Raw genomic sequence first — 21,533 nt, 5'->3', positions numbered from 1 at the left:
CCTGGTTCCATGTCTGCAGGGCTTGGTCTCAGGATCTGAGCCAGGGTTCTCATCCTGGGTGCTGGCAGGGTGGGGGCAGGGGAGATCAGACTTATACTCCATGCTGGGGTTCTAGGGTCCGCAGGGGCAAGGAGGGCTGGCAAAGGTCTCTTCTTAGATTGTGTGCATGAGCTTATATGTCATTGGTTCCCTACTCTCTTTACTTTTAAATTTCTCTTGGAAAAGAAGGAGCCTCTTTTGGGTTCCACTGAATCAGGTGTAAGGGTGGGGGAGGAGAGTTTTTCCTGTGTCCTGTGCTCTAGGGATTTTATCCGTGGTTCCCTGCAGTGGAGGGAGACAGGGTGGTGGGCAGCACAGAGAAAGCTGGTGTTGGGCTCTGCACCCACTCCCACTCCCCAGGTCCCTGTGGATGCTGCATTTTTCTCTGGTAAGTGCTCCCCTGCCCCACCCAATAACAATATGCCTCCTAACAAATACATCTGTCCCTCAGCCAAAATCCCTGCTGCCTTTCACTGGGGAAGTTGTAGGGCTGGGCCAGGGTGGGGGACCATCCTCTGGAAGGAAATTAGAGTGTCTGTCAGGGGTGGGTGGGGTGAGGTGGGGCCCTTACTTACTCACATCCTTGCAAGTCCTTGGGCAGCAGATTTGGGGAGCCCACAGCTTCAAGTGTCTGTCTCAGCATTGTCTGCCCTGGTGAGGGGGTGCTCTCTGGCATCTGCTTTGGTGGCAGTCAGGATTGGGGGAAGAGGGTAGTTTTGCTTCCCTTCTGGGAGCAGTTGATCCTAGGAAGAGCTGGAGCCAACAGCGGGGGCTGTTGAGGCCTGTCTGGGAAGATGGGACGCGTCAGGCAGCCCCAGACACGACTGCATTCCTCCCAACATGCCTGCTGGGGTCCGTGGAGCTGAGGGGCTGGCGGGAGGGTGGGGCGTGGCTGGAGGGGTGCCTTTGGAGGTTGTCTGGGAGACGCGGGGCAGCTGAGGTCCCCATCTACGAACTTCCAAGGCAGAGCCAAATGGACCCCTGGAAATGTCCCCTGAGCCTCAGGGGTTTCAGGAGTCAGGGTCCCTCAAGTCCACTCCCGGTGTCTGCAATGCCTCCTACCCCCAAATCCCTTGGGCCAGCCCCACAAGGGGCTCCAATTAGGGTGCCCGAGCCAGCCTCTCCCACAGCACCAGCCCTGGGGGCTGAGAGACACCTGAGGCTAGAAGGAAAAAGGCCTTCCTGTCCTGTTCCAGGGGTGTGGCTCCACCCTCTCTGGGCCCAGACTAGGCTACAACAATGCTCACCAGACTTTGCACCACGCTTGGCTTACCAAACCCTTTCGCGTACACTATCACGTTGGATTCTCAGAGCTGACCCTGCATTAGGCAGGGCAGATGATATTTACCCCCACTTTACAGATGAGTAAACTGAAGCTCAGAGAAATATCAGGTCCTGGGTGGCACAGGGGTACAGAGCCAGGACGCCATTGACTCCATGCTCTTTCACCCCGGCTCTGGCTGTGCCTGAGATGCCACCTGCCCTTGGCCGCCTGCAGGGCCAGCCAATGCCATGGGCCCAACCACAGGTATGTGGAGGATCTCGGATCCTGTGCCCAGGGCTGGGGAAGGCTGCGTGGATTTCCCTTCAAGGGGGGGGTGTCAGGGTGGAAGCCTGAGTCACTGGACTGGATGTGATAGACTTCTTAGCACAGCCTAGCAGGTCAGATCTGGGAAGACCCCCAGGAACTTCTTGTCTTTTTTTATAGATGGTGATGCTGAGAGGGCATTGCTGTGCCTCACGTAACCTTGCCAGGATGGCCCTTCTCCAGCCAGGTACCCCCTGGGGTGATGGGCTTTCTCTTGGTGGATGTCAGAGGCCCACCTGGTTAATGGGAAACTCACAGGTCACCACGTTTATGGTGCAAGGGCCCTCCTCCCTGCCACCTGGCAGAGCCCGGCGTGCGGGCTCCCGAGGGCCGCGGCTCCCAGGGCCAGATGCGAAAGTGTAGCCTGCAGACCCACACCTCCTATGTGAATCACGCCTGGCGGGACAAGAAACCAAAAACACCCCAAACAATGAGTTTCCAGTAAAATATGACAGACGTGATGAGGCGGGGGAGGGGAGGGATCTGACTTGGAGTTGGCACTGGCCTGTGGGTGATGAAAGCCAAGGGGAATGGAAAATGCCAGTCCCGCCCCCTACTCAGGAGTATAAAGCACCCACATCCTATTCCAACTTACCTGAGCACCTTTCTCTCCTCTCTGCCGACTCGCTCACTCACTCACTCACTCACTCGCCTCCCTTCTCTACCATGACCACCAGCAGCCGCCAGTTCACCTCCTCCAGCTCCATGAAGGGCTCCTGTGGCATCGGTGGTGGCTCCAGCCGCATGTCCTCTGTCCTGGCCGGAGGGTCCTGCCGGGCCCCCAGCGCCTACGGGGGCCTGTCAGTCTCCACCTCCCGCTACTCCTCCGGGGGGGCCTGCGGCCTGGGGGGCGGCTATGGCGGCGGCTTCAGCAGCAGCAGCAGCTTCGGGGGGGGCCTGGGTAGCGGCTTTGGTGGAGGATACGGTGGTGGCCTCGGTGCTGGCTTTGGCGGTGGCCTCGGTGCTGGCTTCGGCGGTGGCTTCGGCGGTGGCGATGGGCTCCTGGTGGGCAGCGAGAAGGTGACCATGCAGAACCTCAACGACCGCCTGGCCTCCTACCTGGACAAGGTGCGTGCCCTGGAGGAGGCCAACACCGACCTGGAGGTGAAGATCCGCGACTGGTACCAGAGGCAGCGGCCGGCTGAGACCAAGGACTACAGCCCCTACTTCAAGACCATCGAGGACCTGCGGAACAAGGTGTGTGGATTGGGCAGCAGGACTTGCCATCGCAGCAATCTCACTCTGGAGCAATAGATGCCTCAGGCTGCTGAAATCTTTAGATTCCAAGACAGGGCAGGCTCCAACCCCAGATCCCTCCTTCTGGCTCCAGACACCTCCAGCAGAGCGGGTCCATGTCTCTGGCCTAGCTCAGGTCCAGACCCCAGGCCACGTGAGACTGGGGATTCCTACCCTTACATTTTATAGAGGAAGAAGACAAAGCTTTGAGAGGTGCTGGGACCTGCTCAAGGCCACCCAGCAAATCAATGGCAGAGCTGGGGCTAGAACCCTTGTGCCCACTTGCTAGTACAGGAGGCAGCTGCCTGTTGCCCAGCACAGGGGAGGAGCGAGTCTGTAACGGGACCGGGCTAGACACCCAAACCACTAATTAGCTCATTAGTCTGGGCTGTGGCGGCTGCCACCCGTGAGCCCTGGCACTGGCCCCTCCCCACAGCCGGGGGGTGGCACAAAAACCCCACAGAGACAATCAGTGGTGACCTGCCTTACATGCCCTGCACAGGAGGGAGCCTGGGGGACTTGTGTCACCTGATTCCAGCCCCACCCCTACCCCCTGCTCCAACCTCACCCTGGGAGCCCTCTTCACTGATCCTGCTTCTTGGTGTCTGGCTCTGATGCCTTGTGTGGATTAGGTAAATTAGATGATGGGGAGGGAACTCCATCCAGTCCAGGGTTCAGTCTTTGTTCGTGTTCTTCTGCCTCTTCTTTTCTCATCCCCTGCACTAGCTGGGTCTCCTCTTTTGGGAAAGCAGCCCCCCGCCCCCACCCAAGGTCCCATGCTCTTGCAGGCTTGAAAAGGAATGTTGAAGACTGGCAGGGCTGGCTGATGCAGAAAGAGAATCCTTAGGTCACTCCTCTCCTCTGTAGATAGGGAAACTGAGGCCCTGCAACCCATCAGTGGTAGAACCAGGACCACAGCTCAAGGGCTTTTGGTTCCAAGGCCAGGGCTGTTTCTGTCCATTCTTCTGATCAGGAGTCAGCAAAGTCCTGGGTCAAAGCTGGACCACTGTGGCTTATCCTTAGGCTGCTGTGGCAAAGGCTTTGGGAGAAGGGGAGACTCAGGTGAGAGCAGGAAAGCAAAGGCCTGATGTATGCAGGCTTCAGAGAAGTCTGGCTAGTGATGGCCGTTTGACCAATGACCTATGTCCTCTCCACCTGCAGATCCTCACGGCCACTGTGGACAATGCTAATGTCCTCCTGCAGATTGACAATGCCCGCCTGGCTGCTGATGACTTCCGTACCAAGTAAGTTTGCAGTGGGGGCTTAGGATGTCCAATCTCCCCAGGGTGTTCGCTAAACAAAGCGGACAAGTTGCCAGGATGGCCACGTGAAAACCCCTCGGGGTACTTGTAAAAATACAAGATTCTTGGGCCCTACCCTTGTAGTTCTCATTCAGTTATTTTTAACAGACTTCCTGAGTGATTCTGATCCACAGCCAGGTTTGGGTGCCATTGCTTTAGGGAAAGGTGTTCCTTACTTCCCCACCTGCTCTTGAAGTGCAGGAGGCAGTCACATTTGGAGGCCTGTGTGCTATTGGTTGTGAGGCCAGAAGCATCTCCCCTCCCTGAATTCTGCAGGATGATGAATGGCCTTATTCCCTGCCCCCAGGAATGTTCAGATCTGAGCCATCAATGGGTGCTGTGACCAACCATGCCATTTTCAAGACTGACTCCCTAAACCACCCACAGGGTGCCGGCTATGGGAAGAAGCTGCAGGGGGCAAAGAACAAAGCCTTCAGTTTGGCCAGGATGGGTGTCTCATTCCTTTTCTCTCGGGTCATTCCAGGTACGAGACAGAGCTGAACCTGCGCATGAGTGTGGAAGCCGACACCAATGGCCTACGCCGGGTGCTGGATGAGCTGACCCTGTCCAGAGCTGATCTGGAGATGCAGATTGAGAGCCTGAAGGAGGAGCTGGCCTACCTGAAGAAGAACCATGAGGAGGTGAGGGCCAGCTTAGAAGATGAGCTGGGAGGGAAGGGATGGGATTGAGATGGGGAAAGGCAATGCTCAGGCCAGGAACACCTCTGACTGGGGAACCCCAACTGGCTGCCATAGTGAGGCCCCTGACTGTGGACTGTGCTTTGGTTGTGCAGGAGATGAATGCTCTTAGAGGCCAGGTGGGCGGAGATGTCAACGTGGAGATGGATGCTGCCCCCGGTGTGGACCTGAGCCGCATCCTGAATGAAATGCGCGACCAGTATGAGAAGATGGCGGAGAAGAACCGCAAGGACGCCGAAGACTGGTTCTTCAGCAAGGTGGGTGTCATCCTGGGTGGAGAGGACTCAGGAGACGTGCCTTCTAGGAACTTCTAGTGTGAATGATTTTTTTCTTTTCTGCAGACAGAGGAGCTGAACCGCGAGGTGGCCACCAACAGCGAACTGGTGCAGAGTGGCAAGAGCGAGATCTCCGAGCTCCGGCGCACTGTGCAGAACCTAGAGATTGAGCTGCAGTCCCAGCTCAGCATGGTAGGGGAGCTGCCAGGCGTGGATTGGACTCAGGACTAGGAGGAAAGGGAGTGACTACCCTCATTTAATCCTGATCTTTCCCTCCCTCACAGAAAGCATCCTTGGAGAACAGCCTGGAGGAGACCAAAGGCCGCTACTGCATGCAGCTGGCCCAGATCCAGGACCTGATTGGCAACGTGGAGGAGCAGCTGGCCCAGCTGCGCTGCGAGATGGAGCAGCAGAACCAGGAGTACAAGATCCTGCTGGACGTGAAGACGCGGCTGGAGCAGGAGATCGCCACCTACCGCCGCCTGCTGGAGGGCGAGGATGCCCAGTGAGTGCCCAGCCCCCCATCCCAGTCCTGCTCCCCCACAACTATTCACCTCCTCTACTCCATGTGTCTAATGATCTTGACCTTTTCTGTCTTCATAGCCTCTCCTCCTCCCAGTTCTCCTCTGGCTCTCAGTCCTCCAGAGATGGTAAGACCTTCCTCCTCCTCCTCAAGCCTGGACTCATCACCACTTCCCGTCTCCCAGCAGGTCTAGGGAGTTGGCTTTTTGAGGGGTTGGCTAGAGTTTTCTCACCCAGGATCCCTTATAAATCTCCTTGGGTAGAAGGAGGCATTTTCTAAATCTTCCTTAGAGTTAGGAGCTAGTGGCCTCCACTTTTTACTTCTGTCGCATGGTGTCTGTGGCAGACCCCATGGTTCTGGTGGTCAGCACCAGGGACAGCCCCCCCCCCCCATGTGACTCTTCCTGCCGAGACCAGTTCACTTGGGTTGATCTGGACTGAACCAGTCCTGTTTGAGTTCTTAGGGACCTCCAGTCTGAGGACACAGACTCTGCTCCTGACCTTAGGGAGCTCTAGTCTGAAAAAAATGTGTTGATGGTATCAGTGCTGGGCTAAGAGCTGTGAGCGAAGTGATAATCAGGGCAGAGGGCAGCAGGGAGATAGTTCATTTAAGTCCCATCAACTTCCTGGTCTCCCCGCTCCTGATTTCTCCATTGCCTGTCCACTGCTCGTAACACCCTCTGTCCCCTCTTCCCCAGTGACCTCCTCCAGTCGCCAGATCCGCACCAAGGTCATGGATGTGCACGATGGCAAGGTGGTGTCCACTCACGAGCAGGTTCTTCGCACCAAGAACTGAGGCTGCTCAGCATTGCTCAGGCCTAGGAGGCCCCCCCATGTGGACACAAATCTCGCTGGGGGATACCCCTCTTGCCCCTCCAAGCACTTCACACTTGAGTCCTGCCTCACCCTTGCCCCCTCCTGGCAATCAATAAAGCTTCATTATTTGAGTTGCACAACTCCCGCCTCTGCCTGGTCATTGTCAGGAGTGGAGGTGGGGAGAAAGCGGGGGAAGCATCTCTTTGGAGCTTATAGCATCTGGCTGTGGCCTCTGGGACTGGGAGAAAGGGCCTGAGGGCGGACTAAGCTCAGTCCTGGGATGGCTTTCACCATCTCGAAAGATACAGATAGAAGTGTGTCCTAGGTAATTTGTGGTGTCTCTTATCATGGAGAAACATTCATTCACTCACTCACTCATTCATTTACTCATTTATTCACTAGTTTGTTTATTCATATACCAATATTACTGAATGCCTTTTGTGTGCCAGGCACAGTGGTAGGTTAAAGATTTTTTTTTTAAACAGTTTTGTCATGAGGGATTTCTTTGAGAATGTATTGAAAGCTATAAATCTATTCTCCTCCCCCAGCCCAATAAGCACACACACATTTGCCCATAACTCATGAGGTTCATGGGTCCCCTAAAGCTTATCAGTGGAGGTCCACAAACCCAGTAAGAACTCATGATTTACTGAGAAGTTGTCTCCCTCCATCCCACCTGCTCTTGCCTCTAGAGCTGGGACTGAACCTGCCTGCTCTCAGTTGACATAGCACAGGTTGATTTTCATCTCCAAGCCTCAGTTTCCATGTCAGTAGAGTGGGTACAATGACACTACCTACCTCATGGGATGTTTGTGAGGATTTGCTGGAAGAATGCATGAAGGCCATTAGCACAGGCCCTGGCACGGTGCCAAGCTCAGGGCACGACTGTGAGCAACACTGGGTGAGCTACCTCTCATGTGTGGTGATTCTCCATCTATGATGAGGGCAGTGTTAGAGGCTTTGGGAACAGATTGACTGGATTCTAACCCTGGCTCTATTCTGTATTAGCTCTGTGATCTCAGAGAGTCTCAGTTTCCCCACTTACCTAGTAAGCATGGTGAACTCAGCTTCTTAGAGTTAATATGGGAATCCAGTAAGTGAATGCACATTAAGAACCAGGCTATAGGTTGTGGGAGAACTTTCTGGTGGAAAAGTGTCTTTTTCTTTCTGTAGGGGGCTGGAAAAGGAGGAGGAAGGGGAGGATCTCACCTGCTGAGTGCGTAGTGAAGATTCCAGAGCTAGGTGGGGCTCATCGCCCCGAGGTAGGAAAGAGTTGACTAGTCCCTCTGTCAATTTCAAGAGCTCGTTCATTTGGCTGTGTGAATGAAACTTCTAGGCAGAACCGAGGATGGGACTGGGGTTAAAGAAAGAATAGTTCTTGAAAGCAAGGGATCTAAAAGCCTAGGCTTTGGAATTAGACACTCTGGGTTGGAGTCCTGGCTCCCACACTGACTAGCCTGGAAGAATTTGGATGTCTTACAAAATAGGGAATGAAAACCCTCACCACATAAGGCCAATGGTAGATTGGATGATCTCATACAGGCAAAGAGTTTAGCATTGTGGTTGGCACACAGTTGGTGCTCTATGAATGGTAGAGTAAGAGGGTGAGTTATTAGGAATTGGAATGAAGTGAGGTTGGTTTCTCTTCACCTCATCTTCACCCCAGGGAAGAGAGGCCTGCTTTGTGTTCCCGAAACTCTGGGATGTCTTTTTACCTGAGTTTTGGCATTAAGAAGGGTTTATCCGGGGTGGTGTCTGGGGGAGGGTGCTCTATTCTGGAGATGAATGATTAATTTCAGAGGTGTGAGGGAATAACTCAGAGAGGAGGGCGTTTGAAGGAGTTTCCTTGGAAGCTCCTGGGAAGGGATGGTTTTGTGGCCCTAAGAGTGCTAGGACCCATATGATATCCCTAAGGATGCCGGACCGTAAGGACTAGTGTTCTCAGCTGGGCAATGAACTCATGTGTGTCAGGAATCTGAGGAGTGGCTCACATCTGGGAGGCCACATGGACCTGGAAAAAGAACCAAACCTATCAGCAGTTACCCATGAGGACTGAAGCCTAGAATGTTCCAGACTGTGTAAGAATTCCCAGACATCACTCTGCTGTGGAGGTGGTGGGAGATTAAACCTTCTACCTCCAAAAGAGATCTGCTTAGAGCAATATAGAACGTGAAATATTTTAGACTTGAGTGTGGTGTGGTGAGCTTCCCCTCCTCTTGACTGGCTGCCATTAGTGTTTGGAGGGAATATAGGGGGAGTGGGCTTGCTTAATGGTAAAGATGGCGGCTGGAGGCCCCCTGGCTGAAAGCAGGTTCTGTAGTGGCGGCGGGGGGGGGGGGGTAAGTAACTCAAACAGTGGGCCTTGAGGGGCTTCCACCTTGTCTGGGCCCCAGAGGAAAAGAGCAGGCAGAGCTGCCATACCAGAGTTCCACTTGGAGTCCACCCCTCTCTGGGGTCCCCTACCACCATACTCCCCTGGGAAGAGCAGAGTCAACACTTTGGGTCCTGCTGCTGACCAGTGCTCTTGTTCACAAGGCCTGGCACCACAGGAACCCACCTAAAGACCCGGGCCAGCCTCTCTGACCATGGCAAGACTGCCTCCCCCACTGCCACCCCAGATCTGAATGATAGGAAGCCAGGAAAGTGACTCCACAGCACAGTCTAGCGGAGGCAGAAGGAATTGCCTCTCGGAGGCCTGGGGCAGGTCACAGGGCCTCTCTGGCTCCTTTCCCGCCTATGCATTTTGGTAGGATTGATCCTCTCTCCCCGCCCTCTCAGAGCATAGAAGGGCAGCGCCAGAGGAGTGTGGGAGACGGCTCCTCCAACCTTGTCAACTTAGGGGGACGGTGGCCTGCTCTAGGTCATACAGACTGAAAGTGGACCAGGTGCTCAGGCCTCTTGTCCTGGACCGGGCTTGTGCTTCCTTCCTGCTGGGTTCTCTCTCCGGGATGGGACGAGGCTGAGAACCCCACGGGACCAGTATGAATTTTTTCCTAGCTGATTCCAAGGTTTTTGTCTTATGGATGGGCCCACCTTGAAATACTGGTACTCTTTAGTTTTGGGGGCCCTTTTTATTGTGAGAGGAACTCAACTGTGTCCAGGGAACTTGATGGGCCCCAGTGGCATATTGCCCTGTGGTTACCTGATCTGGTGAAAGGCTTTTCCTCAAGGCCACAGATAACCTGCTTTAGGTAATGTAGCCAACTAGTCTTACAGCCTAGTGTCAGAGGGGGCGGCCCCAAGGACGCCTGAGGCCCAGGAGGCTGGAGGTCCTGATGTCCTGGCCTGGCCCACCTCATTGAACTTGGATGCTGCCACAGAGGGGACAAGGGGGTGCTAGGGACTTCCCGGGCAAGGGCCTGGCCTTGGGCAGACAGGACATGTACCAGCAGTTCCTCCTTTGCCTTTTGCTGGGCCAGCACTTTCCTGCGAGATTCAGTGAGGGGAAGTGACTTTCCACAAATGAGTGGAAGAACTTGGCTTTGGACTCAGACCTGTCTGGCTCCAAAAGCTAGTGCTCTGAGCCTCCTTGCTAGGTATGTCCTCGCACCCTTGCCCAGGGCCCCTGCTGTCATGGCGTCTGGCTACGTCGGGTGGTGGCAGGCGCCTAAGATGTGAAGAAAGAAGCGTTGGCAAACAGGTGAAGGCGCCTGACCCCGAGCCAGTGGGCAGTCCCTGCCTCGATGGATAATGGGCCCACGCCTGCCTCCCAGAACAGCCATGCACGATGACTCAAGGTGCTCCCCGGGCCCCACCTGGGGCCCAGTGACACAACAAGTGCGGGGTGTGAGCGGCTGGTTCCAGCAAGCAGCAGGGCTCCTGTGGTCCGGGGAAGGCTGTCCTTGCCCCCTCACCCCCCAGTCCTCTTACCCCTGCCCTCTGGGGACACCTCGTAGGTGGCATCTGGTTTCCTCTCTGCTCCTCTGTTCATCTGAGTCCTGGCAGCCCTTTGTGTCCCACTCCCTCCCCCTCTGTGAGCAGGGCCTGCACTGTGGGTGCTGGCGCGGTGGGTGCAGGCTGCAGCCTTGCCCAGGGGGCTGCAAAGGCAGTGCAGATCCACCCTGGGTCTCAGGCGCCAGGGTGCCCTCAGCTGAGTGTGCGCCATTTCTCACTCGTGCTCTGGAGGTTTCCTGCAGGAGGCGTTTCAGGTGGGACTCTGAGGGCAGCCCCCGAGCCCTGAGAGAGGAGGAGAATGAGCCAGAAGAAATCACTCACCCAGGCCAGGGCTCTGCGAGCTTCCCCGATCCCTGAACCCATCTTCCGCAGTCTAGATCCCTGTGCCAGACAGGGAGAACTGGGGCGGGGCGGGGGGGGGGGGGGGACGGCGCCCAGGGGCTACGGGAGGAGGGTCTCATTTCCCAGCCGCAGGACTGTCCAGCGCAGCAAGCTCCTCTTGACACTGGAAGTAGGTGTGGAGGGGGCTGTCCGATGTGGGGAGCAGGGCTGCAGTTGGAAATTTATCCAGAGACCCCTCCAGACAAAGCCTGATGTGTGCACTGTATTTATGGCCCCCGACAACCGTGTATGGAAGGGCTTCTCATGAGGAAACTGAGGCCAGGGCCCCAGGGCAGGGAAGTTGGGGCTGGGAGACAGCCTTTTTGTCTCTCCACTCCACTGCTTCCCTGAGCCCCAGTGAGGGGTGCCAGATGGAGAGAGCAGAGGGACAGAGAGAGAGCTCGGGAGAAGGTGACAAGCCCCGGGGCAAATGTGCAGGGACAGCCCAGAGGTGGGAGAAAGGCCTGGACCCCTTAGCACTCAGGGAAGGGAGGGGGGCTGGCAGTGACCAGTGTTTCCTTAGTGCACCTAGGAAATTGGCCAGCCAAGTCCAAAATTCAGGGGACGGCCAGCTGTGACAGTCGACCCGGATCACATGAACTGTTAGGTCCTTGCCTCGTTGTCCCTCTGGGACACGGGTGTCCCCACCGGCAGCCCAGCCTTCCCCAGTAGCCGCCATGGAATTTGGAGGGTTACCACCTGCTGTTCTGAGCTGTGTGTGGGTTAGGGCCAGCCCCGAGGGTGGAGGGAGGAGGTGACTGAGGGCAGAGGTTGGAGGGCTCTGGACCCGGGCTGGAAATGGGCTCTCTCACGAAAGTCAGCTGGGTACAGTTACCCCAGCTGGAAGCTTCTGGTCAGTCAGGCAGGTCCCGACTGCCCCAACACAGTCAGGCCTAGACTTTTAGGACCACCTGCCTCCCCAACACAAATGCATTTGTGCAGAATGCACGTGCAGGGCCCGAGAGGGGCTGGTCTTCTGGCTCTGGCCTCCCCTGCTCACCCCAGCTCTGCCAACCCCTTCTGTACCCGGCTCGGGCATCCAAGACCTGGGGGGGTACATCCTGGGGTGGCGGCATCACATGGGAATCAGGGGAAGAGGTAAAAAAAGGGCTAGGGCCTTCCCAGGGCTCCAATCACATCGCAGGCAGCCTGGGAAAGGTTTACAAACAACACGCTTGCCCCCAACCGTGGTATAAGTTTCCCGTGTGTTAGGCATTCACAAAATGCCTTCAAGATTTTTTTGCACTCCCTGTTTAATTTTTTATTTGATATTTAATATTTTATATTAATATTTTGTACGACCCATTTAAATAGTTACTGCATTTTGGTACATCAGCTCACCTGTCATTTTAATGAATAATGTTTATGAAGGAAATCCTGTACTACTCTATTACTGCCAAAAAATGAAAATCAGAATCACTTGCCAGAAATAGATGGAAATGACATAAATAAATACTTAACTTCTAACTAGATGCTGTTGCTTCCTACAGGCTCTGAACCCAAGGCCAGCTTTGGTTTGTGAAACTGCGATTGGCAACTAGGGAGGTGTGTTGAGGGGTCTGTAGGGTCTGATTGAGATTTTCTCTTTGACTGATCAGAAGGTGGAAAAATAGAAAAAGGACTGTTTTCCTCACCAAGTGACTCAATATTATTTCACAGAGTCTCCGTGCGTTGCCTAAAAGCATCTCAAGAAACACTGGTCCTTTGTGAAGCCTGAGCATCCTGTAGCTACAGCCCAGAGGTCATTGCCTTTTCCAGAAGCTGTCGCTGACCACCTGGCTTCTCTCTTCTCACCTTCAGCTCTTAGCATCTCCTACCTGGAATGACCGGTTATCCTTCCTTTATTCCATATGTGTTGGGATCTTACTTGGACGAGACATGGTGCTGGGCACTGGGACAAGTACAAGATGAACAATGGAGCAAAGTGCAAAGCCAGAGGGAGAGAACACAGGAGGGCTTCAAGAAGGAGGGGGCACAGAGATGGGTCACCAAAGATGAGTAGGAGTCTCTGGGTAGAAAAGGTGGAGGGATATTTGAATTGGAGCAAACTGGAAGCTCTGAGCATTATCTGAGGTTTGAAGGGCATTCGGGACGATTGCAGGATTGGGTTAAGGGGTCTGGGCAATGACAGCAGATGGGGCTGGAATGGAAAGATCGGTATGGGCCTTGAGTGCCAGGAAGGTGGACCTTATCTTGGAGGTGAAGGGATGCCTGGAGTGTTGGGGTTGCACCCGGGTGTGGAAAGACCACTCTGGCTGCTGTGTGAAGGAGGAGTCAGGCCTGAGAGAGGCAGGGAGAGCAGCTACGAGCTGATGGCTCGTAAAGATGCAGGTGAGGGCAGAGTCCAGAGGGCTGCTGCGGTTGAATGATCAGAGGCAGTCAAACTGTTTCTCGAGCACTTCTCATGCGTCTCTTCCTAGGAGATGGACATACCATTAACATCATCTTTTTACAGAGGAAGGAACAGAGGCACCGAGTACTTACATAACTTGCCAAAGTCACACAGCTCATGAGCGGGGAGCTGGGGTTGACTCAGGTAGTCTGGCACCAGAGCCCCCTGCCTTCCTTACCTCTGTCTTCTGGCCTTGCTCACCAGAACATACTTCCGACTTTCTGCCCGGAGCAGGGGGCTTGCAAATTCCAGGAGGGCTGGAAAAGCCACACATCTCTGGATCCCCCTCCCAGGGCTCAGTAAGGGCTAGGCAGTCAACCAAGGTCAATTCCATACCCACTGCTGGGCCCTGCTGAAGGACCAGGACAGTCGAGCCTCTTGCCTTCCTGCTCAAAAGTCAGCCAACATCAGCACCACCTTATTTCTCCTGTGTCCTTTGTGTGAGCCCTGCTTGCCGTGTACGAGCGCCGGTGGGCATGTTGCTTTGTCACCGTCTCAGCCTTTCTGCCATGCCATTGTCTCCTTCATCAGACTGTAGTCTCTGAGAGCAAGGACTGGGCTCCCCATTCAGACTGGGGCTCTGGGAGGGTGGGGGCTGGGCTCCTCACTCTACTGGCAGCTCTCCGTGGGCAGGGGCTCCCCCGTCCTCTATGGTAGCTCCTTGGTACCCCAGTCCTAGCTCCCCCACAGTGGGCACAAGGTGGGAGCAGGGAGGGGGACAGATGGTGATAATCATCAATGGGGGAAGTGACTCTATTCCTGGGAGTTTCTATCCCAGAGGGGCTAAGTCTCAGACTGGCAGTCGGGCCAGCTAGAGACCAAACTCCAGGATCTAGGTCACCCCCTTGGCAGCAGAGCTGATTTATGGTGCCCCTGACAGCCTAATATCACTAAATTACCCCACACAATGGAGAAAGGCTGGGCTGCCTCTGGGCAGTCACCAAAGGACGCTGAGCCCGGGGCAGCCCTGCCGCCTCCCGATCCCAGACCTCCTTCAGGTCTGTGGGGGGACGCTGGTGCAGACAGAGGGCACACCTAGGTGTGCCACCTTCAGCTGGGGGTATAAGTAGGAAGCCTTGGGGACGGCTCTGTACCCTGTACTCGGGAGCTAGCAACACTCTGACGACTGCTTCCTAGCCCACGAGCGGCAGCAGGGCCAGCCATGAGTTGCAGACAGTTCATGTCCTCCCCGTGGGGCTGCAACAGCTCTGGGGGCAGTGGGGGCAGCATGATGTCCTCGTTCAGCCGCATGAGCTGCTCAGGGGCTGGTGGAGGAGGGGGCAGATTCAGCTCTTCCAGTAGCTACGGAGCGGGGAGCTCTGGGGCCTGTGGGAGGGGAGGTGGTGGCAGTTTCGGCTCCAGGTACGGCAGAGGATCTGGGGGTGGTTTTAGTGCTGGTAGCTTTGGTGGACGTTCTAGGGGTTTCAGTGGTGGCTCTGGAGGATGCTTTGGGGGTGGATCTGGAGGAGGCCTTGGGGGCTCTGGGGGCTTTGGTGGTAGTTCTGGAGGAGGCTTTGGGGGTGGTTCTGGAGGAGGCTTTGGTGGTGGTTTTGGAGGAGGCTTTGGGGGATCTGGGGGCTTTGGCAGTGGCTTTGACAGTGGTGCTGGTGGTATTCTGGGTGCTGATGAGAAGACCACCATGCAGGACCTCAATTTCCGGCTGGCCTCCTACTTGGATAAAGTGCAGGCACTGGAGAGTGCCAACAAGGAACTGGAGAATAAGATCCGAGAATGGTATGACAAGCAGGGGCCCAGGGCCTTCCATAGGGATTACTCATCTTACTATGACACTATCGAAGACCTCAAGAACCATGTAAGTGGGGAAATTCTACTCCTTCTCTCCTGGTCTCTTTGTGTCTCTCTCTCACACTCACACACACATACACACACACACTCACATGCCTTATCTTCCAAAAATGTCAGATGTTAGACTCTAAGCTTAGGTAATAGTCAGGGGATCCATTTTTCGGAAACATTATACTTTCATCAGAAGCAAATTGTGTTTGGTTCTTGATGGCACCAGGGCTGGGACTTTGGCCTGTGCTCTGGGCTTTCATCACCATGTTCCTAACTTTCAGAGTCTGAGCAGAGCAGAGCAGAGCAGAGGCTTAGATTAACATGGGTGAGCCTGGGACTGAATGTGGGGGGGTCTCCTCTTGGCCTGGCCCCAGGATGGGAATGGAGAGGCAGTGTGGAGGGAGCATAGAGATGGAGGCACTCCCCGGAGAGCCAGTGATGCAGTTCTGGGTCTGCCATCAATTCACTGTGTGATCTTGGGAGACCTGATGCCTCTCTGCACCTGTTCTCCTGTGCATTTAATGCAGAAGATGGGCAGACCAGCTCTTAGGTCCCTGTTGGTTTGAAACTTCTGTAATCCTATGAAAAAGAGGTAAGAGTGCTACTGCCCTAAACAGGTAGATCATATGGCTCAAGAGAGGAGAAAATCTGTGCCTGTCTCTCTTCTCACTCCCTAAGAATTTAGAGCTTTCTAGTTTGGAAAATTAGAAGCTGTGTTTCTTCCTTCCTACTTCTCCTGGGCTTCTATAGAGGCCTGTCTTGATATTTCCAGGTACACATACTAGTTGTTTAGGTGATGATCAGGGTCTAGAACTCTGGGGATGGAAGTAATCTATCCACTCTTCCATTCCTCCCACATGCTCCCCCCATCGACCCATCCTCCCACGACCCATCCATCTATCTACTCATCCATCCATCCACATGTCCATCTATCCATTTATTTATTCACTCAATTTAGTGAATGACTACACTCAATGTTGCCCTTGGCAGACATGGTGATGTACCAGACTTGGTCTCTGTCTTGAGGAGTTCACAGTCTAGCTAATTTGCTGTTCCCACCTGTTCCCCTTGCCTTTACAACTTCTGATAAACAGCCTTAGATATCCTATTTCTTCTACCCCAAACCTCTTCGATCTCTTTATCCCTGTGCAATCTTAGCTATCCTTCAGGGACCAATTCAGTTGTGACCTCCTCCCCGAAGTCTTTCTTGATCTCCTATAGCCATATGTCATCTCTCCTTTCCTTGATCTCTTCTATGGTAATTTTGGATGTGGTAGTTGACTGTGGGCTCCTTGAGGAGCAATATCTCATTGATCTCTAAACTCCACAGTGTCTTTTGTAGGAAATCTTCAAATATTTGTTGAATGAATGAATGAATGAATGAATGCCACACTGGACATCTTTGCTGAAGCCTATGAGGGGTCTGTGCCTTGTAGCAGCTGTTGGAAGCTCCTCCTACCTCTTAAGCATCTTCCTGGATGGGGGTCCCATCTCTTATGGCTTTGCCTGGCTTCTTGCCCTCCCAGCAGTGAGTCATGGCAGGGAAGTGTGAGTTCCATGACATCTCTTTTTTTTTTTTAGATTGTGAACATCACACTGAACAGCAGTAAGACTCTCCTGGATCTTGACAACACTCGCATGACATTGGATGACTTCAGGATGAAGTGAGTCCTGCTCCCACTCCCTCTGCTGTCATAAATCTTTCTCTACCCCCTAGTGCTCTGAAGGTCCCAATAGGAACTGGTGCCCTCTTGCTCATTTCCTACCTGTGGATGGTCTGCAGGTATGAGATGGAGAACAGCCTGCGACAAGGAGTGGATGCTGACATCAATGGCTTGCGGAAGGTGCTAGATGATCTGACCATGCAAAAATCTGACCTGGAGATGCAGTATGAGTCTCTGCGGGAGGAACTGATTGCCCTCAAGAAGAATCATGATGAGGTACAGCCCTGGCTACTTGTGGCTTATTGAGGAGAAGGAGGAACAGAAGTGCAGAGACAATGAGGGGACAGCTATGGGGCACTGCTTGGGAGACACCCTCTCCCTGACTTTTGAGGACACTCTCAGTGCCTCCTTTGCAGTGCCTATGGTGGTGGTTGGGCTTTGCCCTCACAGCTGTGCCTCTTTTTTGTACCTCTGGGGAGGGAGAGGGGGAGGGTTAAAAGTTGGTGGAGAGGATCCCACCCCTTGACTTCACATCTCCTTTGTTCCTGGCAGGAGATGAACCAGCTGACTGGGCAGAACTCTGGAAATGTCAGTGTGGAGATAAATGCTGCTCCTGGCAAAGATCTCACCAAGATCCTCAATGACATGCGTGAGGAGTATGAGCGGATCAGTGCTAAGAACCGTAGGGACATTGAGGAGCAATATGAGACTCAGGTGAGCAGAGTGGGCTGCCCATTCAACCTTCTCTCTCTCTCCCATGGATCCCTCCACTCCTCCACCCCATCTCTCTATTCTCCCACCCCTCTATCTCTTAGTCCAGCTATCATCTGTCTATCTTCATTCATTAAACCGCAAACACAATTATTGAGTCGCTTGTCAGTACCAGGTTTTATGTGAAGTCCTGATGTCTCAGAGATGAGCCAAATAAGACTGCTGCCCTCAAGAAGCTCACAGTTTATTACATATGTGAACAAAGAGACCACGAACAACTCATGTAAGGCTATGTGCCATCAGAATCTAGTAGAGGTACATGGTGTGCCTCTCATGCCACACTGAGCTCTCTGATGACTCCCTTCCTCCTTGGGCCTCCAGTGCCTAGCATGGACCCTGACACATGAGGGCATATTTGTAGTGTGTGTGTGTATGTGTGTGTTTGGGGTCAGTTTGAAGTAAGGTTAGATAGGTGGTTTGGGGACAAGTGTGAAGAGTTTTGAAGCCTTGCTGAGAGGGAATGTTAAGTTGAGAAGATTGGATTACCTTGGCTAACTAGCAGACCCAGAACTCAGGATGACTTGTCTTTGTTTTTGGTTCACTCTTGGCTCCGGAGGCAAATGTCCTGATGAATGGGGCAGAGCCTTGCCCTTGGTACTCTCTGATCCAGCCGGGTTCTCATTGAGCTCTTGGGTTTTCAGATGAGCCAGATGGAGCAGGAGGTGATGAATAGTGGCCGGGAGATGGAGTCCAACCACAAGGAGGTGACCCAGCTCCGGCACAGCATCCAGGAGATGGAGATTGAGCTGCAGTCTCAGCTCAGCAGGGTTGGTAGTTCTGCTCTAGATCCTCTGCCAGAGTGAGGCACTGAAGGCTTGGCATGATCCCTGGAGTGGGAAGGGGAGGAGCTATGATGTAGCATCCCTCTTACAGCCTCCTCCTGCCTCCTAGAAATCAGCCCTGGAGAAGTCCTTGGAAGATACCAAGAACCGCTACTGTGGCCAGCTGCAGCAGTTGCAGGAGCAGATCAGTAACCTCGAGGGCCAAATCTCTGAGATCCGGGAAGAGATTGAATGCCAGAATCAGGAATACAGCCTTCTGCTCAATATCAAGACACGGCTGGAGCAGGAAATTAAGACCTACCACAGCCTCCTTGAGGGTGGCCAGGAGGACTTGTAGGTTCCCCAGACTCTGTGGAATCCCTAGGAATTTCTAAGCTCCTGACACTACATCTGTCCCTCTGGATAGAGGCAGCTGGGGAAGTTCCTGTACACAAGGGTCAGATGGGTTGAGGACTTCTTCATACTGTAGGGGAACCTCAAGGCATTTGGGCTTTGGGGAAGGAGGTTGGTAACAATGAGAGAAGGGACTAGTCCTTGCTCCAGGGAGAGGGAGGCTCTCCCTTCAAGCTTGGTGCCAGTCCAGCCTGTCCTTTACCTTGCAGAAGGAAACCTTAGGAAGATTCACATTTGGGTCCTGACTCTGTCCAGGTCCATCCTTGAATATATATGTGGGGTCACTAATTTTTCTCTCTGTGTTATCTTTCCTTCTTAGTGAATCTCATGAATCTGGACGAAGTCACTTTGGAGGTGGCAGAAATAGATATAAAGGTGGAAGTGGAGGCAGTCATGGAAGAGGATCCTGGGGAGGAAGTGGAGGCAGCTATGGTGGAGGAAGTAGTTCTGGAGGAAGAACTGGAGGCAGCCATGGAGGAGGAAGTGGTGGCAGCTACGGAGGAGGAAGTGGAGGCAGCTATGGTGGAGGAAGTAGTTCTGGAGGAAGAACTGGAGGCAGCCATGGAGGAGGAAGTGGTGGCAGCTACGGAGGAGGAAGTGGAGGCAGCTATGGTGGAGGAAGTAGTTCTGGAGGAAGAACTGGAGGCAGCCATGGAGGAGGAAGTGGTGGCAGCTACGGAGGAGGAAGTGGAGGCAGCTATGGTGGAGGAAGTAGTTCTGGAGGAGGATGTGGTGGTGGCTATGAAGAAGGAAATGTGTCCAAAGGAGGAAGTGGAAGACCATCTCAGTCCCAGTCCTCTTCCTCCAAATCTGGTGAATGTGATGATAAACAAGGTAAGGGACAACTCTAGCTTGTGGGGTCAGGGAGGCACAAGTGTTAAGCTGTCAAGGTACCACCCCTTTTTGAGTATCTTTGAGCTTTCTGGGGAATGCATATACTGAACAGAACTAGATTTTAAGGAGGTCTCTAGTGAGGGGTCATACACTTGCCCATGTTTCTGATTATCATTAATTTTGACAGAGCTTTGGGTGAGGCTAGGACCAAATCTACACATGTCCTGAGTCTCAATAGCATAGGAGATAGGTTGGAAATTGCGCATTATCTTATATATTTCCCACCACACCCTATGAGGTGGGTATTGTTATACCCCTTTTAGAGATAAGGAAAATGAGGTTCAGAGAAGATATGTAGCTTATTCAAGGTCATACAACTAATAAATGAGGGACTTAGCTTTGCGGGTCTCCACAGCCAATACTTTTAATCATCATGAGGATGGGGAGACCTGGATCAGCAACAGTTCAGGTAGAAAAGAGGTTCAGGTATTGTAGTCAGTGGTTGGCTCATACAAGTCAGTTATATGGTGCAACCATCTAAAGGGACATATACCGAACATAATAATCTAAATGTAGAAGAGTCACACAGTGAAGTGGTCTCCAGGTCAGAGAAAGTTTCCCCTTATGCATGTTGAATTTCATAAAATAAAAATTTAATATGAAATTGTACTAAAAGCCTGGGTAACACAACTGGGAATGTTTAGCTCAGAGAAGCCTTGAGGTGCATGGGAGCTGTCCTTCTCTAGGGTGTCTGGTGTGGTTTTGTGTGTTAAGTGGCCCTGCAGGGCCATGGATGTATGGGCTGGGGCCACCCTTGCCTCAATAGCCAAGAATTTTACTAATATACCTGTTGAGTGGAGGAGGGGCCAGGCTCATGAGCCTTCATCCTCAGAAATGGAAGAGTATCGGGACACCTGGGTGGCTCAGTCAGTTAAGTGTCTGCCTTTGGCTCAGGTCATGGTCTCAGGGTCCTGAGATTGAGCCCCACATTGGGCTCCCTGCTCAGTGGGGGCCTGTTTCTCCCTCTCCCTCTGCTACTCTCCCTGCTTATGCTCTCTTTCTGTCAAATAAATAAATTAAATCTTAAAAAAAAAAAGGAAAGAAACGGGAGAGTATATGTTAGGGCTGCTGCAGGAGAGCTTTAAGAATTAGATGGGGGCCACTGGGACCCCAAGGTCCTTCTAGCTCTTTGAGCTCCAGTCTCCTTGCTCCCAGTGTGCCCATCTTTCTCTAAGTCCCAGTCTCTCTTTCTCCTGTTCTAAGTTCTCTCTCCATACTCTTACCTCTGTTCCATCTCTCCACAGGCTACCAGAATTGATACTAGAGCTCCTGTAAACTCTCCTGGCCCTGCCCTAGCTGAGTGTCCTCCAGACAGGCAGTCCCCCAAAGAATCCTGCTCATTGTCTTCTGGCATCAGGAATAGCTGGCAACGAGCCCCAGAGCTCATCTGGGACTGGGCTGGGTGGGCATGTATGCCTCTGGCTGCCCATTGACTCCCTCCCTTGGGAAGGTTGGGGAGACCTCTCTTCCACTGTCTGGTCTCGGGGTGACCCCACTCCCTGCCTGATCTCATGTTCCTAATAAAGCTTTCCTACTGCAAATAAAACTTGGACTTTGACCCATTTGTTCTTTGGGATTAAGAAAGAACAGAAAGGAGGTGAAGGGAGAACCAATTGAGTGTTGGTTAGGTTTTCTATCATTTGACTTTTGCTTGTAACAAAGCAATCCATAATTTAGTGAATTCAAATGAATTCACTTGAATGAATTCAAGTGAATTCAGATTACCTGGTGGGCCTGACATAATCACATAAGCTCTTTAAAAGAAAAGAGTTTTCTTTGGCTGGTCATAGAAGAGGAAGTCTGAGATTTGAAGTGCAAGATTTTGATATGCCACTGCTGGCTTGAAGATGAAAGGTGCATGTGGCAAGAAATGTGGGTGGCCTCTAGGAGCTGAAAGCCACCAAGAAAAAGGGGATCTCAGCTCTCTAGTTGCAAGAACTGAAATTTTCCAAGAACAAGAAAAAGTTTGGAAGCAGATTTCTCACCTGAGTCTCCAGATGAGAACTCAGACTGGTCGACACCTTGATTTTAGCCTTGTGATACCCTTCATAGAGAACCCTTGCAGAGCTGTGAGCTAATACATGGGTGCT

General features: G+C 53.1%; 2 protein-coding genes across 2 annotated transcripts; both read left to right on the top strand.

Annotated features, from left to right (window-relative positions):
* The first annotated feature begins 2,235 nt into the window (after nt 1-2,235).
* Nucleotides 2,236-6,615, top strand: KRT14 (keratin 14). Its single transcript, XM_027568180.1, has 8 exons — nt 2,236-2,824; nt 4,025-4,107; nt 4,649-4,805; nt 4,958-5,119; nt 5,204-5,329; nt 5,422-5,642; nt 5,741-5,787; nt 6,358-6,615. The coding sequence occupies exons 1-8, from the start codon at nt 2,294-2,296 to the stop codon at nt 6,453-6,455; spliced, it is 1,425 nt and encodes a 474-aa protein (XP_027423981.1). The 5' UTR covers nt 2,236-2,293; the 3' UTR covers nt 6,456-6,615.
* Nucleotides 6,616-14,304: 7,689 nt separating this feature from the next.
* On the top strand, nt 14,305-20,701 carry KRT9 (keratin 9). The gene is made up of 8 exons (XM_027624663.2): nt 14,305-14,955; nt 16,521-16,603; nt 16,723-16,879; nt 17,156-17,317; nt 18,016-18,141; nt 18,266-18,489; nt 18,869-19,383; nt 20,688-20,701. The coding sequence occupies exons 1-8, from the start codon at nt 14,305-14,307 to the stop codon at nt 20,699-20,701; spliced, it is 1,932 nt and encodes a 643-aa protein (XP_027480464.2).
* The last annotated feature ends 832 nt before the right edge of the window (nt 20,702-21,533 follow it).

The sequence above is a fragment of the Zalophus californianus genome, chromosome 16 (assembly GCF_009762305.2).
Source record: "Zalophus californianus isolate mZalCal1 chromosome 16, mZalCal1.pri.v2, whole genome shotgun sequence".
NCBI classification, from domain to species: Eukaryota; Metazoa; Chordata; class Mammalia; order Carnivora; family Otariidae; genus Zalophus; species Zalophus californianus.
Note: the sequence above shows the minus strand (reverse complement) of the source record. Positions and strands in the feature narration are given on the sequence as shown.